Here is a 21,471-nt window from a genome sequence, read left to right on the forward strand (position 1 = left end):
AGCATGTCTTGGCTATCCAAAAATCTGATTTGCATTGTAATATTATCTATTTAGATTATTCATGCATTGTATGTTCATTGTATGCATTGCTAATAACATAATCACAATATATTAACAGTGTATCATGTTTTATCACTGAGCAGTCCTTTAAATGAGATGGAGGGAAACTCACCTGAATAGCCACCAATGTGTTGCACCCCGGCTGGGTGGACGGCAGCCATTTTGTGCCTGAATGTCTTCAGTTTCTTGTAATAGCATCATTGTTTAACTCCTCAGGATCCATTAAGATTGTGAATCTGCAGGGGAGGCTGAAGTCCAGTAGAAAGCTTTCAGCTGAACTGACGTTTAATTTCCAGATTGAGTCGATAGGTAATCGCCCTTGACCCCTTTGCTAGAGTTTAGCCAACACACACACACACACACACACACACACACACACACACACACACACACACACACACACACACACACACACACACACACACACACGTATCAACAGCTATAGAATGGAGAGCAGAGTATCACAGTCATGTTATGATGAATGACATTCTGGTAAAATGTAGAATTTTTCATATGGTATATTAAACATCCATCTTTTCCACAGTCTGCCTTCAAGACAGTGTTCTGGCTTTCTGGAGACATGGCATGCAAGGACGGAGTTTCAAATCTAATGAGGCAAGTTATGTCAATGCCCCGGCTGATGCAATAACTGTATATAACAATAGTATTTCAACTGTGTATTGTTGTTGTAATATGATGACTATGATAATGACTGCGATGACGTGAATATTAGATCCTGTCCATATTCCCACCAGATTACACAGGAGATTTCCGACAACACCAGGATATTCCGACTCCTAGGATCAGACAGGTGAGAAATCCATTTTTAGATTGAGGCTAAATCCGTTTAGCAGGGATCATCAACTAGATTCAGCCTCAGGACTATTTTTTGGGGGGGAAGCGGATGGTCAGGGGGCCTGGAACATAATTACAAAGAATTTGTGAACTGCAAATTAACTGCAAGAAGCCCAAACGGATAGAATATGTGACTAAAACATAATCATGTCAAACTTTGCTTACATTTGTATACGATCACATACTGTATGTCTCTCTATTATGCGTGGGAATACTTTGGAACAGATTTCCAAAATTAGAATCACTTGGAGCTGATTTGCTGGTGTTTTTACAGTCTTTTATGTCCGACAATAAAATAACACATTTAAATAAGCATTTTTTTATTTTATTTTTGCTCATAAAACTTGCAAATAAAATCACCACCATTTGGGGAACCCTGTGTTTAGTGTTGTGGATACAAATTAATTTGGCGACCCCTGCTGACATGGGTACGAATCCCCTCTGTCCTTCTCATCGATCTGTCCCTCTACACATATCTCCCTCATTTCTGAATGTGCTGTCAAATGAATAAATAAAAATATGCAAGGTTAATATATATATATATATTTAAGTGCCTCGATTATTGCATGTAAAAGCTATGGTGGCGTTCCAGATCTTATTTTTTGCAGTCGCATCTCAGAAGATTGCTATATCTTTTTCATGCAGTTCATGCTATGTTTAACACTTATCCAAGCATTGTGAGATCTGATCGTCTGTGCCATCGAGACTGAAGTCGGTCTGCGGCCATAAAGTGACTTAGGGCTGTTCAGGAGGATGTAACAATATAAAATGTTCAGATAGAAATGTATTGTGTAGAACATATATGATTGTCTATCAAATGGAATAGGTACAGTATTTGGGCCGGCTCTATTCATTTTATTATCTGCAACATTCAGAACATTTCACATCACTGAATACACCCCTGTTGTACCTTTGATTGCAGGGTTGTGGTGCTGGAGAGCAGACCCACAGACAACCCTACAGCACACAGCAACCTATACATTCTGGCTGGACACGAGAACAGTTACTAACCACCCTGCGCTCTGGGAACCAGGGTCCTGTTCAGTAGGCATAAAACTTTCTGAAACACAGTGATACAGGGATGTACAATCTGAACCTGTCCAATAAGAAACCTTAGTTTTATTGTCGGTTGCAAAACATTTTTCCATTGTATGCCTTAATGAACATGGCCCAGGATTGGTATCAGTTACATTTTAAGAGGTTATAAATCTGAATGAAATTCATTCATTGAAAATTGCAATTAGGTTTATTTTTCTATTCATAAATTGGAATTCATGTCCTGAAATTAAACTATGGAACTGACCCCATCCCTGATGGGAACAGAATATGATGAGGAGGACATGTCTGACTCTGCATCTGAGACCAAGGAGTTGCAATCGGACCATTCGTCGAGCAAGCGACCTTGGATGTGTCCGGTTTTTAATTGAACCTTATGATTTTAATTTAAAGTCGACATTTATAGTAACACAAACCCACATTCCTGGATGTCACACTATTTCAGTATTGACCAACTTCTGAGCGCATCCATCCTTACCTAACAAGTGCTTGACCAATGTGTTTGTAATTAATGTAAATAGAATATTGAGGTTGTACACTATAAATATGTCATGTAGATAACCATGCTGCATATATTTTGTACAGTTGCCCCCCAACTTGAGAGATATAAAGAGTTGTTGCCTAATCAATGTGGGGTACTGCTTTTAAGGGCTTGTCAACTAATGTAATTTTACAAAACTTAGTGGTAGGATGTCAAAGAGCAAAGTGTCTGTTCATTTTGATCATGCGTTGCCTTTTTTTAATATGTTAGACTCATTTTGATATGAAGCCATATGCAATGTCATTTTATTTTCACACACTTTAATTCCAACCCCATAGAAAGTTGTCAATGCTCAGATATGCACTGGTTGTGAAATTTTGCACATAGTTGTACGCAATAAAACACTTTATTCTTACATTTAATGTATGGTTAAGTTGTGCTTATAACAAAGTATCTGCATGAGTGCATTAGAATACATCATACTACACACTTTAGATGTAATCTCAGACAAATTTAACCAGGCAATATACATTTTTTTTTTTACATATACGCCAAGCTATTGTTAAAACTGCAGTCAAACTGAAGAGACTCTGGGCAGTCGTACCATCTTAGAATCCTTTTCCTTATGGTGGCCAATGAGTTGAATGTTGAATGTTTGCTAAATTGCATTGTTCATATTGTTTGTTCTGGTGTTTGGGCGTCATAGTAAGACCTCTACCTCATGCATTGGGGAGTCAATGGGAATATGTGGGGCCAAATTGAACATGTAACACTAAATGTCCCTTGCTGACCCTTGCTGGATCTTCTGACTTGGTTTCTTTCCATACAGCTTTTGTGTCATGTAAATACAGTAAAATAAAATTGCTTAATTGTGCCTGTACAACTGCTAATATTTGAACATGTTACATATTAAACATTTTAACTCATGATGGGCTAAATTGATTGACTGATGAGCCATAGGAAGCCTGTTTTTTTCTCCAAAATTTTAGACGGTATGATAAAGTATAAGGATCTTCTCACTTGGTTTCTTTCCATATTGCTTTTGTTTCATGTAAATACTGTAAAATAAAATTGATTAATTTTGCCTGTACAACTGCTATATTTGGACATGTTAAATATTAAACATTTTAACTCATAAAGGGATACATTGATTGACTGATGAGCTATAGAAATAAATTAAATAATATAAAGCAATACAAATAAGAAAGCCTAATGTTTTTCTCTCTGACATTTTAGTGGGTATATGTATTTTTAAGCTTATTAAACCTATTGAATAATTTATGCCAAGATGTAGATGTGTATTTTGAACATTGGGAATACTTACTATACCATGAACTGCCCCACCCAATTAGTTAGTGGAGGTATCTGCTTTGGGAAGTCTCCACAAAAAGATGAGTGCTTTCCATTATGTTTTCTCTGGGCTCTGTTAGTCAAGTCTGCGACCTCACCGCGTGAGCACAAAACTAGCACTAGTTCACATGCATCGTTGGTATATTTGAAGTTTCATGTTTTAATGTCACATGCACAAGTACAGTGAAATGCCTTTCTTGCAAACTCAACCCAACAACGCAATAATCCAGAACAATGTATTACTAGAAAAAAAGCACAAGGGAAATAATAAGAAATACACAAAGTAATTAAGTAAGCATACTATATACAGAAAATATTTGTAAAGGCAGTTCCAATACTATATGTACATGTGCAGGGATACTGGAGTGACGGAGGTAGATATGTATGGAGGTAATGTGACTAGGCACATTGAGTATGCAATGGTTTCAATTGATCTTCCTCATCAAACGATATTTTTCATGCTATCGTTTAATCAATTATTGCTCTCGGTTTATCCAGATTGTATACAGATCAGCGAATGTGGGCAGGCGCGATGATTATCGAAAACAAGCCCTAACGAAGTCATTAGCTATCCTCTGCGCCTGTGCAATTCTTCTACCAGCAACTGCACCCGACCCGAGTCATAACAATCGTCTAAATAAATAATTTTGACTAAAGGTAAACTGGTAATTAAAGCCAGCCTTTGCGTGGATTCTTGGTTTTCTCGATAACCAAACAAAAAGCTAAATAGTCCGGAGACATGTTTTGGAAATGATAAATTCATTGAGGATAACACGGTTATCAATATCCACTCTGCCGAAGATTCGGTGAAAATGGGCGATTATGTACCGAAGAGGTTTTTTTTGCCCAAAATATAGGGAATGATTCAACTGGCCGAAAAGGACGAACAGTATCGCATTTCCCGAAACGTGAAGTGACACATTCACTCCCAAGTTGGATACTAGCTAATCAGCTACGCCACTGTCCACATATTGCTAGTTCATCACTACTAACAACCATCATCCGATTCGGATCGATCGGCTACGGCTAGTAACATCACCAGCTCGGCTGTTAGCTAGCTACTACTAGCTTGCTAAATTAGTTAGGCTAACGTTTGTTGCCACCAACAACGTCAGTTCGGAACTTGGAATAATTTCCATCTGCCAACGCAACGCAAGCTTGCTAGTTAACGTTTGAAGTATCGTTTGGTTCGTGAATTTTTGCTTTTTTAAACTCTCGGTGTCCGAAAGAGCAAGCCTGTTAGCTAACGATAGCTACTTGCTTCGGCAGCTGGAGACGGCTAGCTAGCAGCTATCAAAATCTGTACACTGCCGATGCAATGGTCGCATTGTTAACTGTTTTGGTAGAGGAATACTCATTTGGTGGATATTCTGAGGCAGCGGGCCGCACAGAATATTGCACCTCTCAGTTCCAACCACAGGCCACACTATATACTGTTTTGATGTGAAAAGTGGCCCTGAACACACATCGCTCACTGGCTGCAAGATAGCGCACGAAGACGGGCAGCTGAAGCCATGCAAGCGGCCCAGGTTCAGTACGACTTTTTCAGCGAGGAGAACGCACCGAAATGGCGGGGGCTATTGGTACCCTCCCTGAACAAGGTAGGCTAGGAAGTTGGCAGGTGCCAAGCGAACAAACTAACGTTAGACGGCGAGGGTATGCATTACAAGCAAAGTAGCTATTGTTAGCTAACGTTCATTAGCTACCTTAAAGTGTGTTGTAGGAATTGATTTTTGCAACGAACAACATTTGATGGTGCCACGTCAAAACACACCATGTTGCCAGTGACACATGGTTTGGTTGGTCAAATCACATTTTATTTGGTACATACACGTATTTAGAAGATGTTATTGCGGGTGTAGCGAAATTATTGTGTGTGCTAATAGTACCAAGATAACATTGTATATCGACTACTGTTAGCTAGCCCCGCTAATTATTGGGGTGCACCCGTGGGGGCGCGATGCTTCTATATGACACACACAGCCCTATGTTTGACTCGTGGTTTTGTTTGATTCCCACACCTAAACTCGAATGCCACTAGTTCCCCATCCATTACACCATTCCTAAAAATGTCCCCTTTTATCTGTATCTGCTATCTCAGCGTCACTGTATGCACATCTTGTCCACAGTGTCAGTTTGAGTGTGACGGCACTGGAAGCTTCTGTACGCTGTCACGCTAACAGAACGCCCCCCCCCCTCGGCAAAACTGCATCACTTTTTCCTAAGCTAAGGGGTCCATAGTAACGTTGAAACTGGGCCCTCAATTTCAGACATAGAATAAATAAAGTACTTGCTAGCAGCAACCCTGAATATTGTAGTACTAATCATCATCATGAAACGAGTCATTTGTTTGTTCTTGTCCCCGAAGGCAGTTTTGGAAATTCTGTGATGGTGGACTGTCATAGCCTATCCATGACCAATAAATGACTATTTGACCGTTTACATGGACAACATCATTGACACTACAGTAGTTGTTGCTAGATTAGTCATAAGTATTTATTTAGTTGTTGTTGTGATACTCTGCCTTACTCTACCCCCACCAAAGAAAATAAGAACATGCAAATTGCACACCTAGACTTGCCAGGTATTTAAAGAGAAGTTAGGTTTTGAAACATAACATGGGTCACAGCTCATCAACATTGACGCAGCACCTTTTTTCAAAGTAGGTTCTGACTCAGTCTTGATATTTTGGGACACCCTCATATAGTCTCATGAAGGTGGTGGCCATGTTTTGGGTGATTTACAGACTCGCTGCTGAGTGAAATTGTTGTTATTGATCAAACATATCAGCCTTTGGGGTGGTTTGAAATAACATGTCTGATGTGGGCAAATTTTAGTGACACACCACACACTTTGCCTTGGTCAACACAGAGTGAACACTGACTAGCGCCTCTCTGGTTTGCGTGTGTGTGTTGGTAAATAGAGGCCTATAGCTGGCGTGAGGCGATTAGGGTGGGGTTTTTCAGCAAGATGCTGCAAGCAGGGGAATGCCGAGTCAGTGAACGAACTTCAGTCACAGCTCTCAAGTGAGATGTTACAATAACAGTTGAGCAAATTTTCTTTTTTGTTCACCCCAGTGCTTTCTTAAGATGAGTGTTGTCAATGACTTGCATATATTTAGTTCACGACAGCCTAGACCTTGCCCAAGTTTGTGCACTGTAACATTCTTAGTTAAAACCACTCCAGACTGACCAACTTAGGCCTAAACAGAAAAACTATTAGGCCTATATAATGGTAGTAGTCAAGATGAAAGGACACCTGAATAACAAACACAATAAGTATCCCAATGTACAATGGGAGATTGACATGAAGGGGTAGGCCCTGCCTAAGCCCCTCTGTGTCACGTTGGACCAGAGGTAGTGATCAGGAGAAGAGAATGCTAAGAAGAACCGGAAGAATCAGAACAGTAGGTTAATAATACTGAAACTGAATTCTAGCCTACTGAAAGAAAAACATCCTAATGGACCGGCTAGGACTGAATTATGTAATGATAGTGTGCCGCTTGATATGAATCTGGAAATGAAAATGACCTTTGACATGCCTCGGTTAATCTTTTAGCTAACGCTGCAGAAACGGTACACTGTGAATTATGTTGAGAAGTTGGTCTTATGTGGGAGATTGAATGAACTGTGGAAGAATGCCGCAGAGAAACAGTTCAAGTCTTTGCTCGAGTTCCCACTTTTTTGGATGACTGGCACATGTGGAATCCCAACGAGGGGGGATGGCCTCTGCATTCCTATTGTGTGTAGACTGGCAAGGGCCGGCAAATGCCAAAGTGCGATGATGCCGTAGCAATGCAACGCCACAGGCATGGCAGGAATGTAGCCCAATGCATGAGGTCAGAGCAAGTCAGCCCTTGCAGAAAACAGGAGTGAGAGACAACGAAGGGGGGGTTATAGCCCCAGTGGGTCGCATTAAGGACATTCTTGCGACAAGCTTTTACCCCCTTCTCCTCCAAACCACCCCCATTGGATCCCTCAAGTGTTGCTTTCCCCGCTCAAGCTGTGTCAACAAGTCTAGGAGCGGTTATGGAAGACTTCAAAAGAGCCCCATGGCAAGACCAGCTTCTCCTCATTGAGCCGTTCAAAGTTGACACACCCTCTGTTCACCCTAATGATTTAGCCATTGGCCTATCGGCTTTAAAAAAAAATGGTTACATTTGTCTGGAATGTGCTTGCACAGGGAACTGAGAGAATTTGAAAACGTGCATGCGTTCCAGTGGATGAGCATTGTTCAGATTTCTGCTGTGGAATGAAATGGGGAAATCGGGTTTGTTTTGTCATGCCATTTAAAAAATATCTATTTTCTCTATGGTTCACTGCTCAAGAAATTTTGGCCTGCTTTGCCAAAGCCAAAATGCCAGGTTTGCCAGCCCTGCCAGGAAAAGCTTTGTCAAGAGCAAGTCCTCATTTTAGCCTCCCCACACATTTCCAATGGAGTGAGTTTGCAAAGTCTTTCAAGTTCTCTGCTGGAATTTTTTAACTTTATGCACAGAGTAATTTGTTCATTTTGTGGGGAGAAGTTGTGGTCAGGTTTTTCAAAAAAACAGCTGTAGTCTGTAGAATACCCCCTAATATTCTCCCAGCCCTGCTAAACATCAATGGACATAATCTTAAATTGGGGATGGAAAATGTCACACTGACTCTTCCATATGTACTTACAAAGACTTTTCACATTACAATGGCATTAACATCCAAACATGCTGCATCTTGCCTCTACTCTTGGGCGATAATCAATCAAATGAATCAGTTTAGCATCTGCAATAATCACAATTTTCAAGCGCATATAAACGGTGTGCCCGAATTCCTCTTTCTGTTCCCCTAGTCTGTTTGCTAGGGATGTAATGATTCACCGATATGCATCGGTCCCCGATTCAAATATTTAACATCGGTCCGCGGACCCCAAACCGATCCAAATGTAGCTTGCATCTGGTCATAAAATCGATTAAAACTTTACGAATCATCCGTTCACAATTTTTGGGGAGTTGTATTACATTCTTTCTACCTTCCGAAACTACCTCATCTTTTGTCACAACTGATGTGTCGAACTGCATGTGACTGTTGACAGTCATTGATCTACAAGTTATTTTGCATGCTAAACAACCCCAGACATCATCAGTAGCCTAGACAAACTGTGCTCAGCTTTGGGCACTGACCAACGTGGGGTCGGCGGTCTGTTCCTGATATTGCACCTTCAGCATTCAAATAGTAAAATAGCTTGCGTGATATTAGGCTTTATTAGTTGAGTAAAAATCGATGTGTTTGCTGGGTATTGTTATCTATGCACTGTTGAAAATTGTGTTTTAGGGGAATACAAGTAAGATACCGTAGACAACTCATCTGGATTTACCTGCCGAACAGGGCTTAAAATACATTTTATTTTGATCAAGTCAGCAATAGTTTTGTCTGTATATGGTCATTTTTATATATAAAGGGTAAAGTTGATAATTTCATAACGAGGACCGCAATCCTTTTTGCAAGGCGCACAGCATGGTTGAAGCGAGAGAAGAAAATGTCACTCTCTTAAAAACTTCAAAATGGTCAAAACCATTAGATTTTGAGATGGGGTGAAATCCAAAGTATTGCTATGTCATAGCTAATTAGTAAACGATAAATATCGATACAATACTAGCTCAAACAATTAATCCACTAATTAACTTGTCATTTTAGCAGGTGGTGGTGATTTTTAGAAGTGGGGTTGACAAAAAACAGGCTCCACCCCCCCCCAAAAATAAAAAAATAATCTGATAGTGGTAGTGGGGTGGTAGATGCCTAGTCTCCCTTATGGCTCAGCTGAGGTGCATACATAGTACACCATAGACATACATCATTTACACACAGACACACACAAATCAACTCTGACAGATCCAGCGCAGGGAGGCCCAGCTCATGAGTTCCATCAGCAGATTTTTATTTAGAATGGAAAATGAATGTGTTTATACCACAAATGTTAGTGCGTCGAATTGAATTGATTCGTTCTCCAATCAAACAGAATCGTTTCAAACTAAAAAAGTTTTGTTCCTGTATGTGAAAGATGCACATCCCTACTATTTGCATGTCGTGCCGTGCAGGCCCGCACTGGCTGGGAATGAAATTCCTGGCATTGCTTTGGGTTAGTCTGGCATGCAGGAACCAGGGCCTTCTCTCCACCACACCTACCTGCCTGGGACAGGCAGCTCCGGCCTGGATTCCTTCTGCTCTTTTCCTCCTTTTCCTAAACCCTTAGCCCCTTCTCACATAATTCGCACAGACCTGACAGGACCTGGACAGGTGGAAGCAATATGGTGGAAGTGCTATTGGAGAGCTAGGTTGCAGATTAGGAGATCTGTCTGGTCCCTTCAGTTCTGTTAGGACTCTTGAGGAAAGGGCTATGGGCAAGGGTTGGGGACCGGAGTTGAGCTGGGATTGAGTAGATTGAGGGAGGAGCACCTGGGTACACCAGTTTGGTTGTCATCGGCAACCTCTGGGCCAAGAGTGACACAGGATCAGGTGAAGAGGTCATGTGGGGCTTGGGCTCACAAGGCCACCTTGCACATCTGGAGTCAATTCACTTGAGCTTGAATCGTCATCAACAAACTTGATTCACATGATCAGCAGCTTACTCTGGATTTGAGACTCCCATGCTTCCTTCTAGAACGACACTCAGTCCACTCATAACCTGGGGTTGGAGAGTGACCTTGGATTTGCAACCAAGTATTTCATTCTACTCTTTACTTGACGTTGTCTATCAGAGGACCACACTGCTCTACTACACATGTCTGGAGGTGAGGACACGGCTTGAAGAACAAGGCTCGAAGAACATTTAAAACACACAACACGTTTTGAGTTGAAGTCCACCTTAGGCATTGTTTCTGTGGGGGAGCATTGAGTTGGCCCCCAATTTTCAGTTGTAATAATGAGCCTTTCTTCCAATTTTTCTGGGAGCTTCCCATAACCCTATCCTCCATATATTATTTGTGTGTCCAGATTTTATTTGCAACTCATTTATTCCGATTATTGTTACCTCATTATAATAGGTTTTAAGACTTGTTTTCACATTTTAGTTTATTTCTCATTTGCCTTCACAAGGAGGCAGAGCAAAGGAAGAAGTCTGATCAAACGGTCTAAAGAATTGCAGCATGCAATGTATTCCAGCATACAGGTTATCTACAAGCAGAGCTTTCTAGTCAATCTTCCATTCCCCCCCCCCCTCCATTGGCAATCATGATGTAACCTAACACGAGCCTTGTGTCAGGCTAGGCTACGTCTTTTACATTATCTCAGGACCTCCTGTTAGACCTTGATCGTTCCCCACTCAAAACACACTTCTGAAAGCACCTACGTATATGCCCACGACAGATGAATACCTCTGTGCGTTCTGACGCGAGGTGAGAAAGGTAGGTAGGTGTGTGTCAGTGACGGTCGTTGCAGTTTAAGATGAGGGAGGATGATCTTTGTTTGCATATTGGATGACTCGTTCATGTTCCATTCACCCAGCTCAATGTAACGTTGATAGTTTTAGGCTCCTATATGCTACTCACATTTTCCCTGTACCCATCATGAGATTGCTTCAACCTAGCCTATGAATCAAAGTTTACAACGTAGGTAAACCAGTCGAGAGAATTTTGAGTAATTAAGGTGCGAGACAGTGACACATTCAATACCGCCTTGCACACTCTTGCCTGTATCTAGCTGATCTAGGGTGTAATCATTAGTCCAACAGTTACAAATGAGTTTCTATTGAACAAATTCAGGTATGTTCATCCCGCTTCCATTTTAAGGAACGTTTTTCAACCGAATCCGCCGGATCAATACACCCCTGATCACACGCAGACACAGTTCACATTCGTAGCAGCCACACAAAAAATAGCATGCTCACTTTGCTCGTTGTATATATAATTCCTTCTCGCAACTATCGACGCGCTTTCCTCCTATCACCTTTTCCCATCGCTTGTGGACTTCAGTGCACAACACATCAGCTGTCTGACCAGGCAAAAAAAACTTTACAAGCCAAACCTTCATATCAGGACCGCTGGCCGCTATACACAGCCTACATCGTTGTCCCGTCATAGTCAACATAGCTGCTAGAACTCACATGTTACTAAACCGGCTACAGTCATGCAATACAATGTACAGTCAGGAAGCAGTTTAGCAGTTACACCGGTGGCTATAAATGAATCAAACCAAAAGCTTGACTTGGAAGAGTTCCAGTGTTGGATAGCCAGTTAGCTAACATGGCATCCCTCTCTGTTTGAGTAGGCTTAACAAGCTAGCTGCATTCGATAGCTAAGTGAAAGTAAAAAAAAACATCCAGCCATATATCCTACTCTCGCTTCTCCTTAATTTTTGAAGAAATTGATGTTCAAAACTGTTCAACTGTCTTTCTTGCTCTGAGTCAACTACTCACCACGTTTTATGCACTTCAGTGCTAGCTAGCTGTAGCTTATTTTTTCAGTACTGGAGTCATTCTCTGATTCTTTAATTGGAAGGACAACATGTCAGTTCATGCTGCAAGAGCTCTGATAGGTTGGAGGACGTCCTCAGGAAGTTGTCATAATGACTGTAAGTCTATGGAAGGGGGTGAGAACCATGAGCCTCCTAGGTTTATATTGAAGTCAGTATACCCAGAGGAGGACGGAAGCTAGCTGTCCTCCAGCTACACCATGGTGCTACACTACAGAATGCTGTTGAGGCTACTGTAGACCTTCACTCCAAGACAGTATTTCGTTTTATTTCTATTAAATTCACTGAGGAGGATGGTCCTCTGAGGAGCCATGTGTGTGTAATGGAGGCATTAGAGAACATTCAGGCTTTATAGACCCAGTACAGCAACCTCTGTATTTCCATAGAAGATGGGCATTTTCTTTGCCTTGTGATGTGAGAAGATTGCACTTCAGCTGCAGTACGGTTTTCGCCACGTTCCGATTCTCTGCCTTTCTATCTGAAGTTTTGTCACTTGGTCACTTCCTTGTTGAATTGGTGTTTATCATGGGCTCGAATTGGTTTCCACCATATTTCTTGCTCCAGTGAAGTGTCAAGCGTGTGCAAAGCTGTCAAGGCAAAGGATGGCTACTTTGATGAATCTCAAATAGATTTTGATTTGTTTAACACTTTTTTGGTTACTACATGATTCCATATGCGTTATTTCATAGTTTTGATGTCTTCACTGTTATTCTACAATGTAGAAAATAGTCAAAACAAAGAAAAACCCTTGAATGAGTAGGTCTGTAAACTTTACTGTTAATGTATGTATTTTGGAGTTTGTATTTAGTTTTTTATTTTATTTTAATTGTTGGACATAAATGACTGTTAGCAGCAGGACGTCAGCTCCAAGTGATTTTAATTTAGGTAATCTGTTCCAAAGTATTCCCATGCCTAATAGAGAGATGCGTGTAATTGCATACAAATGTAAGCAAGGTTTGAAATGTATTATGTTTTAGTCAAATATATCTGTTTGGGCTTCTTGCGGTCAATTTGCAGTCTACAAATAATTAGTAATTATTTTGAGAAAATCATCCCGTGGCTGAATCTAGTTGCTGATCCCTGCAGTAGGTTATAGTCCCCTCTTTACTTACCTCCCTTTCATTTTGCTTTTCACGCCATCTGTGCCTTTTTTTCTTTTATTCACACTCTGCACCATTTTTAGCGCTCAGTTTACTAGTTTATGCAGTCTCTCCCTTAAAATGAAATGGCATATTCATAGAAATAGAAAGTAAAACTATTTCTAAGGTCTCCATCTTATCACTATCTGACCTCAGTTCCAAAACGCCCTCTCTCGCTCACACTTACTCTCTCCCTTTCTAACTCTCCTCACTCTGCCTCTGAGGAGCTGCCGAGTTGAGTAGAGACCGTGCCCTCTCTAAGAGGAGGAGGGGAGTATAGACTCTTAGAGCTTGCTTAGTCATGCTCTGATAGGAGGCCTCGGCTGGCGAGGCGAACTGAGGAGACCGGAGTGTCTATGCTGTGCTCTCGTCACTGGGCTCAGTCAGTAACCAGGGACACAGCTTTAGAGGCAGTAGTCCCACTCCACGAGCTACAACCGCAAATGTATGCTTATTCCAACCTCAACTCAAGTAGCCTAATTGTGTACTTTTCCCCTAATGTATTTGACCCATTACCAGCCATAAAGTTAAGATTGATGTATTGTCTTGTACCAACTCAATGGATGATGGTTAGGAGATGCAGGACCAAAAGGTAGGCCTCAACGTTAGAGTAATGTGTCTTTATAGTTATGTTTGTAGCGACAACCCTTCATCACTGGTCATCTCTTTTTCTAGCCATGTTTGTCACTGTTTGAGTGACTGCATGAAGTGGGCACAAGTTCGGCAGTAGTCAACACAAAATTAGTTTGAGATAATGAGTTCTTAAATAGCAATTTCCTGCTTGAAATATATGAATTGACTTGGAAAATAGCTTTCATCAATAATCATGTAGCCTATGTCTTGTTTGATTTAAAGCCAACCATGGGCTGTGTTCAAGGAGTTTTAGGTCTATATTATGATGTGCATGTTCTGCAAGAACTCCTCATGTAGGTCTTTCTATACAGTGACTTGACTGTTATGATGGAGTGCACTTGACTGGAATGCAGATGGGCCTATCCAGAGTAAGAATGTGTTTGAGTAGGCTAGGTACTGATGAACACAGCACTCTGAATTTGCATTTAATCTGGTATGCCTAATACTAGTGGGCTGTGTTGCAATTTGCAAATGCATATCTAGAGGCCATTTCTAAAGGGGAGCCACACTACAAGCATATTTGTCTTTTTTGTTCTTTACATTATATTCCACCGCATCCTATCTCTGAGTATCTCTGAGACTGTGAAGTCTAGCCTACTTTCAGTAAAAAGTTGACTATTATTGTATTCTGTCTGTTTTCGAGTGGTCCAAATGAGAAATCCCTGTTTATTTTATTTTTACGAAGGGTATTTTCTCATAGTCCTCTTTAACGCGAACTCCGGGGCAAAAAAAAAATCTAATTAACTAAATCCTCTTTGTATTCACACTGCCCTTGCCTTTGAATGAGGACTCAACTCTCTTGCCAGTTAACTTGACCAATTTTGTGGTCCGAGTCCTCTTTGTATTCACATTTGCTAAGTTTAGAAAGGATCCAAAAGCTTTTTCCAACATTCCCTGTATGCACTCTGGGTTTTTACAAAGTGCAGGATAAGCCATTCCATCAGAATTGATCAGACAGCTAGATATACCTACTTACAATGGTGGAAAAAGTACCAAATTGTCATACTTGAGTAAAAGTAAAGATACCTTAATAGAAAAACACTCAAGTAAAAGTCAGTCACCCAGTAAAAAACTACTTGAGTAAAAGTATTTTGTTTTAAATATACGTAAGTATCAAAAGTAAATGTAATTGCTAAAATATACTTAAGTATTAAAAATAAGTATAAATCATTTCAAATTCCTTAAAGCAAACCAGAAGGCACAATAAAAAATAAAACATAAAAAAAAAATATATATATATATATATAGTGGTAGATATATATCGGTTGAAAGCTTGACTATTATTGTATTCTGTCTGTTTTCGAGTGGTCCAAATGAGAAATCCCTGTTTATTTTATTTTTTTATTTTTTCTTGCAGAACATGCACATCATAACATAGACCTAAACTCCTTGAACACGGCCCATGGTTGGCTTTAAATCAAACACTAGACATAGGCAGTAGGTTGGTAGATGTTTTTGCGATTTGAAGGTTGTATTCCTATTACCTTCCAGTGTAGTGAGTGCAACTTTGTCACAGTGCTACGTCATACCGTCCGGATTCTGCCTGCTTGAACGCCAATAACTCCGATACACATGAAATCACCCAGGGTATCGATAGAACATCACTCGGAGATGCACAAAAACAATATAGCATTCAAAATAGGTGAACCTTTCCTTTAAGTACTTAACACCACTGTCTACATACATTTTGTAAGCTAATAGATTGCAATTATGTATAATCTTTTAACTAAATTCAATCAGAAGATACTATTAACATGTAAATATTATTTGTAACAGAATAAATAGAAGAATAACTGCGGATTAAATAATGCTGTAATTGAAAATTGTATACTGAATGTAGGCTACTGCCCCTTTGAGAGAGTGTTTTGCACCCCAGGTTTTGATTTTCACCAAGTATGTTCTCTTCTCTCACTCTTCAAACCCCACAATCGAATAAATGTCGTATGAAGCTATTTTAGCCTATAGATCACATATTGCAAACAAATAATCTGAATAAAAACTCCACACATTTGGAATTTCTGTGCGTCCTTGACAATCGCTAATCGGTGTCCAAGAACAGCACTTATTTTTTTCCATGAATCTGCAAATCATCTTCTGTAACACTTTACTTGACACCCAGTGTCATGACCGTGTCATAATGTGTTATAACCATGTCACATGTCATAACAGCTGTCATAACCAATATATTTACACCTGTTGTGACATATAGTGCGTTATTATGTGGCTGGTTATGACACCTACTTAAAACAACTCTGGGATAGGCGTCCCGCAACTTCAGGGTGAACTGGACGGCGCGCAATTCAAATAAATAATCATACAAATTATGGATATTAAACATGTAGGTACATACAAGTGTCTTATATCGGTTGAAAGCTTAAATCTTGTTAATCTAACTGCACTGTCTGATTTAAGGTAGCCATTACAGCGAAAGCATGCCATGCGATTGTTTGAGGACGGTGCCCCAAATCAAAATATTTATCCACCGGCACAGGTTTCATAAATTCACAAATAGCGATTAAATATTCACTTACTTTTTGATAATCTTCCTCTGATTTGACATCCAAAGGGTCCCAGCTATAACATGTAGTGTTGTTTTGTTAGATAAAATCTTTCTTTATATCCCAAAAAGTCTGTTTAGTTGGCGCCATCGATTTGAGTAATCCACTCGTTCAACATGCAGAGAAAGGAATCCAAAAATCTACCCATAAACTTTGTTAAAACAAGTCAAAATACGTTTCTATTGACTCCTCAGATACCCTAAAATGTAATCAAACTATAATATTTCATACGGAAAGAAGTATGTTCAATAGGAAACCGATATTAACAGGTGCGTCTTGTCTTCCTTGTGCGCCCAAACACGAATTTCCAATAGTGTGTCCCAGTATTAAAACTGATTCTTTTTCGTTTTGGAAGAAACAAGCCTGAAACCTTGAACATAGAGGGCTGACACCCAGTGGAAGACATAGGAATTGCATACTGGGAGCTAGATTTAATTATTTCCCTATACTTTCCATTGTAAAAGCATGGGCTCTCAAAAAAATAATTTCCAGTTGGTTTTTCTTTGGATTTTCTCCAACCATATCTATTGTTTTATAGTCTCCTACATTATTTTAACATTTTAACAAACTTCGAAATGTGTTTTCTTTCCAATGGTACCAATTATAGGCATATCCTGGCTTCAGGGCCTGAGCAACAGGCAGTTTACTTTGGTCACATCAGTCAAGCGGAAATTGAGGAAAAAGGACCCTAGCCTGAAGTGTCAGAACCCACATTTATTCAAATAAGTTTATTTCTCTGCCAAGAAGTTTCCCTTCCACTCTTATGTAGGTTTCATAACAGCCATAAAATAACAGTCACAACAGGTCTAAATATGTGTCATGACAGTGTTATGTCAACTGTTAGGACATGACATGGTTATGACTGTGCAATAATGTGTTATGACTCTACGGGTCAAGTAAAGGGTTACTTCATCTTCTCTCTTTTGTGGCACCAATGTGAGGGCTTATGGCAGAGGAAATAGTGTTGCAGGAGTCTAGTGTGTGGTGCGGAAATAATGACAAGCAAACTTGGGGAGCTTTGTTCACATTGCTCTAAAAAAGAGAACCAAACCACGGAATTCAAGCAAACCGAATTCGGACCACCTCTCGCGATGGTCTCCGCTTGGTTTGCTTCGTGTGCTCTTTTGAGGGGTCAAAGTTCCTTTGGAGTGTTCACACGGCACAAAAAATTGGCTGAAAAGGGACTAAGTGTGAAACTATACTACACTAGAAAATATCTCTCCAGTTGCACCCCAAGGTTTTTTTAAACATAGACGTCACTTCAACGTCTAGTTTTGATTTACATTTGATTGAGTTTTCAACTAACGTGGAATCGACAAACATTTTAACTGTGTCATTGGATTTAGGTTCAAAGTTGGGTGAAAAAATTACAAAATGTCTCTAAATTCCCTTACGTTGATTCATTTTTCCAAGTTGATTCTATTCCATGGAAACACCATTGATTCAACCAGTTTGGGCCCCGTGGGAATCTATACTGAACTAGTAGCCAAGCCACATCTCTCTTAGTTTCTGTGTAAAGGTGCTGAGCCAGATGCACCTCGAGCTTTTTAACAGTATATAAAAAAAATGAAGTGTAAAGATAATCAACTCAACCTATACTGAACTAATACATGTTTACCACGTATTCTACCAATCCAACCTTTTAAAACGTTTTTTTTTTTTTTTAAATCAGCTCATACTGAACTAATACACATCTCTCTCTGTGAAGGTGCTGAGCCAGGTACATCCCAAACTGTCGTCCCAGGAGGATGCGCTGCAGTACATCGAGGAGCTGATCCTGCTGCTGCTCAGCATGCTCTGCCAGGCACAGCCACGCAGCGTGCAGGACGTGGAGGTGAGGATCTCCGTCAATAGTGCAACAGTGTCTGGACCTAAAACCTTGTTGACCCCTTTTTTACAGAGTGTAAACAGAGGGGTTTTACACACTTCCAAAGCAGTAACAGGAGTTTTGGACAAAAAGGTCCTTTACATAGAGAAAAAGGGAATGTGTGCTCAGTGTTGTTTTGCCCTCAAATCTTTTACTGAAGCTTAGGTCCAGGTGATAAAATCACAACATTTCAATCACAATTAAGTTGAATCGTTGTGATTGTGTTGTCTAAGCTGTATTATTAAAAGATCCCGTTTGGAAGCAGAAAAACAGTGAGCAGGCCTTCCCTTTTGGAGTCCCTCAGTGCATCAACAACAAATCAATGAACTGTGGCGAGGTAGACGTTGCCTCTAAATCACAGGTCTAGGATCAGACCACTGTACCCCTGATCCTCTCATGTAACCTATCGTCTGGGAAATTAACTGACCCTTGACCAGTGACGGGGGCTACTTCTACTTAAAGGGGCAATCAGCATTTTCTACACTGAACAAAAATATAAACGCAACATGTAAAGTGTTGGTCCCATGTTTCATGAGCTGAAATAAAAGATCCCAGACATTTTCCAAAGCATATTTCTCTCAAATTCTGTGCAACAATTTGTTTACATCCCTGTTAGTGAGCATTTCTCCTTTGTCAAGATAATCCATCCACCTGACAGGTGAGGGATATCAAGAAGCTGATTAAACCGCATGATCATTACATAGGTGCACCTTGTGCTGGGGACAATAAAAAGCCACTCTAAAATGTGCAGTTTTGTCACACAACACAATGCCATAGATGTTTCAAATTTTGAGGGAGCGTGCAATTGGCATTCTAACAGCAGGAATGTCCACCAGAGCTTTTGCCAGAGAATTGAATGTTCATTTCTCTACCATAAGCCGCCCCGATGTCGTTTTAGAGTATTTGGCAGTACGTCCAACCGGCCTCACAACCGCAGACCACGTGTAACCATGCCAGCCCAGGACCTTCACAACCGGCTTCTTCAGCTGCGGGATAGTCTGAGACCAGCCGCCCGCAAAGCTGATGAAACTTTGGGTTTGCACAACGGAGAATTTCTGCACAAACTGTCAGAAAACGTCTCAGGGAAGCTCATCTGCGTGGTCGCCGTCTTCACCAGGGTGACACAATTGCATTTATCGATAGCAATTTGAATGCACAGAGATATACCGTGACGAGATCCTGAGGCCCATTGTTAAATCAAATCAAATTGTATTTGTCACATGCGCCGAATACAACATGTGTAGACCTTATTGTGAAATTCTTACTTACAAGCCCTTAACCTCTATGGGCTACGTGGGACGCGTCCCACCTACTCAACAGCCAGTGTAATCCCGTGGCGCGATATTCAAATACCTCAAAAATGCAAAAACTTCAATTTTTCAAACATATGACTATTTTACACCATTTTAAAGACAAGACTCTCGTTAATCTAACCACACTGTCCGATTTCAAAAAGGCTTTACAACGAAAACAAAACATTAGATTATGTCAGCAGAGTACCCAGCCAGAAATAATCAGACACCCATTTTTCAAGCTAGCATATAATGTCACATAAACCCAAACCACAGCTAAATGCAGCACTAACCTTTGATGATCTTAATCAGATCAAATCAAAATCAAAATCAAATTTATTTTTATATAGCCCTTCGTACATCAGCTGATATTCTCAAAGTGCTGTACAGAAACCCAGCCTAAAACCCCAAACAGCAAGCAAAGCATGTGAAAGAAGCACGGTGGCTAGGAAAAACTCCCTAGGAAAAACTCCCTAGAAAGGCCAAAAACCTAGGAAGAAACCTAGAGAGGAACCAGGCTATGAGGGGTGGCCAGTCCTCTTCTGGCTGTGCAGGGTGGATATTATAACAGAACATGGTCAAAATGTTAAAATGTTCATAAATGACCAGCATGGTCAAATAATAATAATCATAGTAGTTGTCGAGGGTGCAACAAGCACGTCCGGTGAACAGGTCAGGGTTCCATAGCCGCAGGCAGAACAGTTGAAACTGGAGCAGCAGCACGGCCAGGTGGACTGGGGACAGCAAGGAGGAGTCATACCAGGTAGTCCTGAGGCATGGTCCTAGGGCTCAGGTCCTCCGAGAGAAAGACAGAAAGAGAGAAAGAGAGAATTAGAGAGAGCATATTTAAATACACACAGGACACCGGATAAGACAAGAGAAATACTCCAGATGTAACAGACTGACCCTAGCCCCCGACACATAAACTACTGCAGCATAAATACTGGAGGCTGAGACAGGAGGGATCAGAAGACACTGTGGCCCCATCCGATGATACCCCGGACAGGGCCAAACAGGCAGGATATAACCCCACCCACTTTGCCAAAGCACAGCCCCCACACCACTAGAGGGATGTCTCCAACCACCAACTTACCGTCCTAAGACAAGGCCGAGTATAGCCCACAACGATCTCCGCCATGGCACAACCCAAGGGGGGGCGCCAACCCAGACAGGAAGACCACGTCAGTGACTCAACCCACTCAAGTGACGCACCCCTCCCATGGACGGCATGGAAGAACACCAGTAGGCCAGTGACTCAGCCCCTGTAAAAGGGTTAGAGGCAGAGAATCCCAGTGGAAAGAGGGGAACCGGCAAGGCAGAGACAGCAAGGGCGGTTCGTTGCTCCAGCCTTTCCGTTCACCTTCACACTCCTGGGCCAGACTATACTTAATCATAGGACCTACTGAAGAGATAAGTCTTCAGTAAAGACTTAAAGGTTGAGACTGAGTCTGCGTCTCTCACATTGGTAGGCAGACCATTCCATAAAAATGGAGCTCTATAGGAGAAAGCCCTACCTCCAGCCGTTTGCTTAGAAATTCTAGGGACAATTAGGAGGCCTGCGTCTTGTGACCGTAGCGTACGTGTAGGTATGTACGGCAGGACCAAATCGGAAAGATAGGTAGGAGCAAGCCCATGTAATGCTTTGTAGGTTAGCAGTAAAACCTTGAAATCAGCCCTTGCCTTAACAGGAAGCCAGTGTAGGGAGGCTAGCACTGGAGTAATATGATCACATTTTTGGG

General features: G+C 41.0%; 2 protein-coding genes across 8 annotated transcripts in view; both read left to right on the top strand.

Annotated features, from left to right (window-relative positions):
• map4k3a (mitogen-activated protein kinase kinase kinase kinase 3a) overlaps window positions 1-3,379 on the top strand; it is a 99,168-nt gene extending 95,789 nt beyond the window's left edge. For all 4 annotated transcript variants that reach the window (XM_045691311.1, XM_045691313.1, XM_045691312.1 and 1 more), the window contains 4 exons: window positions 277-369; window positions 605-675; window positions 816-871; window positions 1,838-3,379. In XM_045691311.1, the coding sequence (XP_045547267.1) occupies window positions 277-369; window positions 605-675; window positions 816-871; window positions 1,838-1,925 (308 nt within the window). In that variant the 3' untranslated portion in view covers window positions 1,926-3,379. The remainder of the gene's footprint in view (window positions 1-276; window positions 370-604; window positions 676-815; window positions 872-1,837) is intronic.
• Window positions 3,380-4,368: 989 nt separating this feature from the next.
• Window positions 4,369-21,471, top strand: part of LOC106564790 (son of sevenless homolog 1) — a 74,018-nt gene continuing 56,915 nt past the window's right edge. For 2 of the 4 annotated variants that reach the window (XM_014131166.2, XM_014131167.2), the window contains exons 1-2: window positions 4,369-5,403; window positions 18,282-18,407. In XM_014131166.2, the coding sequence (XP_013986641.1) occupies window positions 5,317-5,403; window positions 18,282-18,407 (213 nt within the window). In that variant the 5' untranslated portion in view covers window positions 4,369-5,316. The remainder of the gene's footprint in view (window positions 5,404-18,281; window positions 18,408-21,471) is intronic. The other 2 variants (XM_014131168.2, XM_014131169.2) reach the window with 1 other exon arrangement.

The sequence above is a fragment of the Salmo salar genome, chromosome ssa12 (assembly GCF_905237065.1).
Source record: "Salmo salar chromosome ssa12, Ssal_v3.1, whole genome shotgun sequence".
NCBI classification, from domain to species: domain Eukaryota; kingdom Metazoa; phylum Chordata; class Actinopteri; order Salmoniformes; family Salmonidae; genus Salmo; species Salmo salar.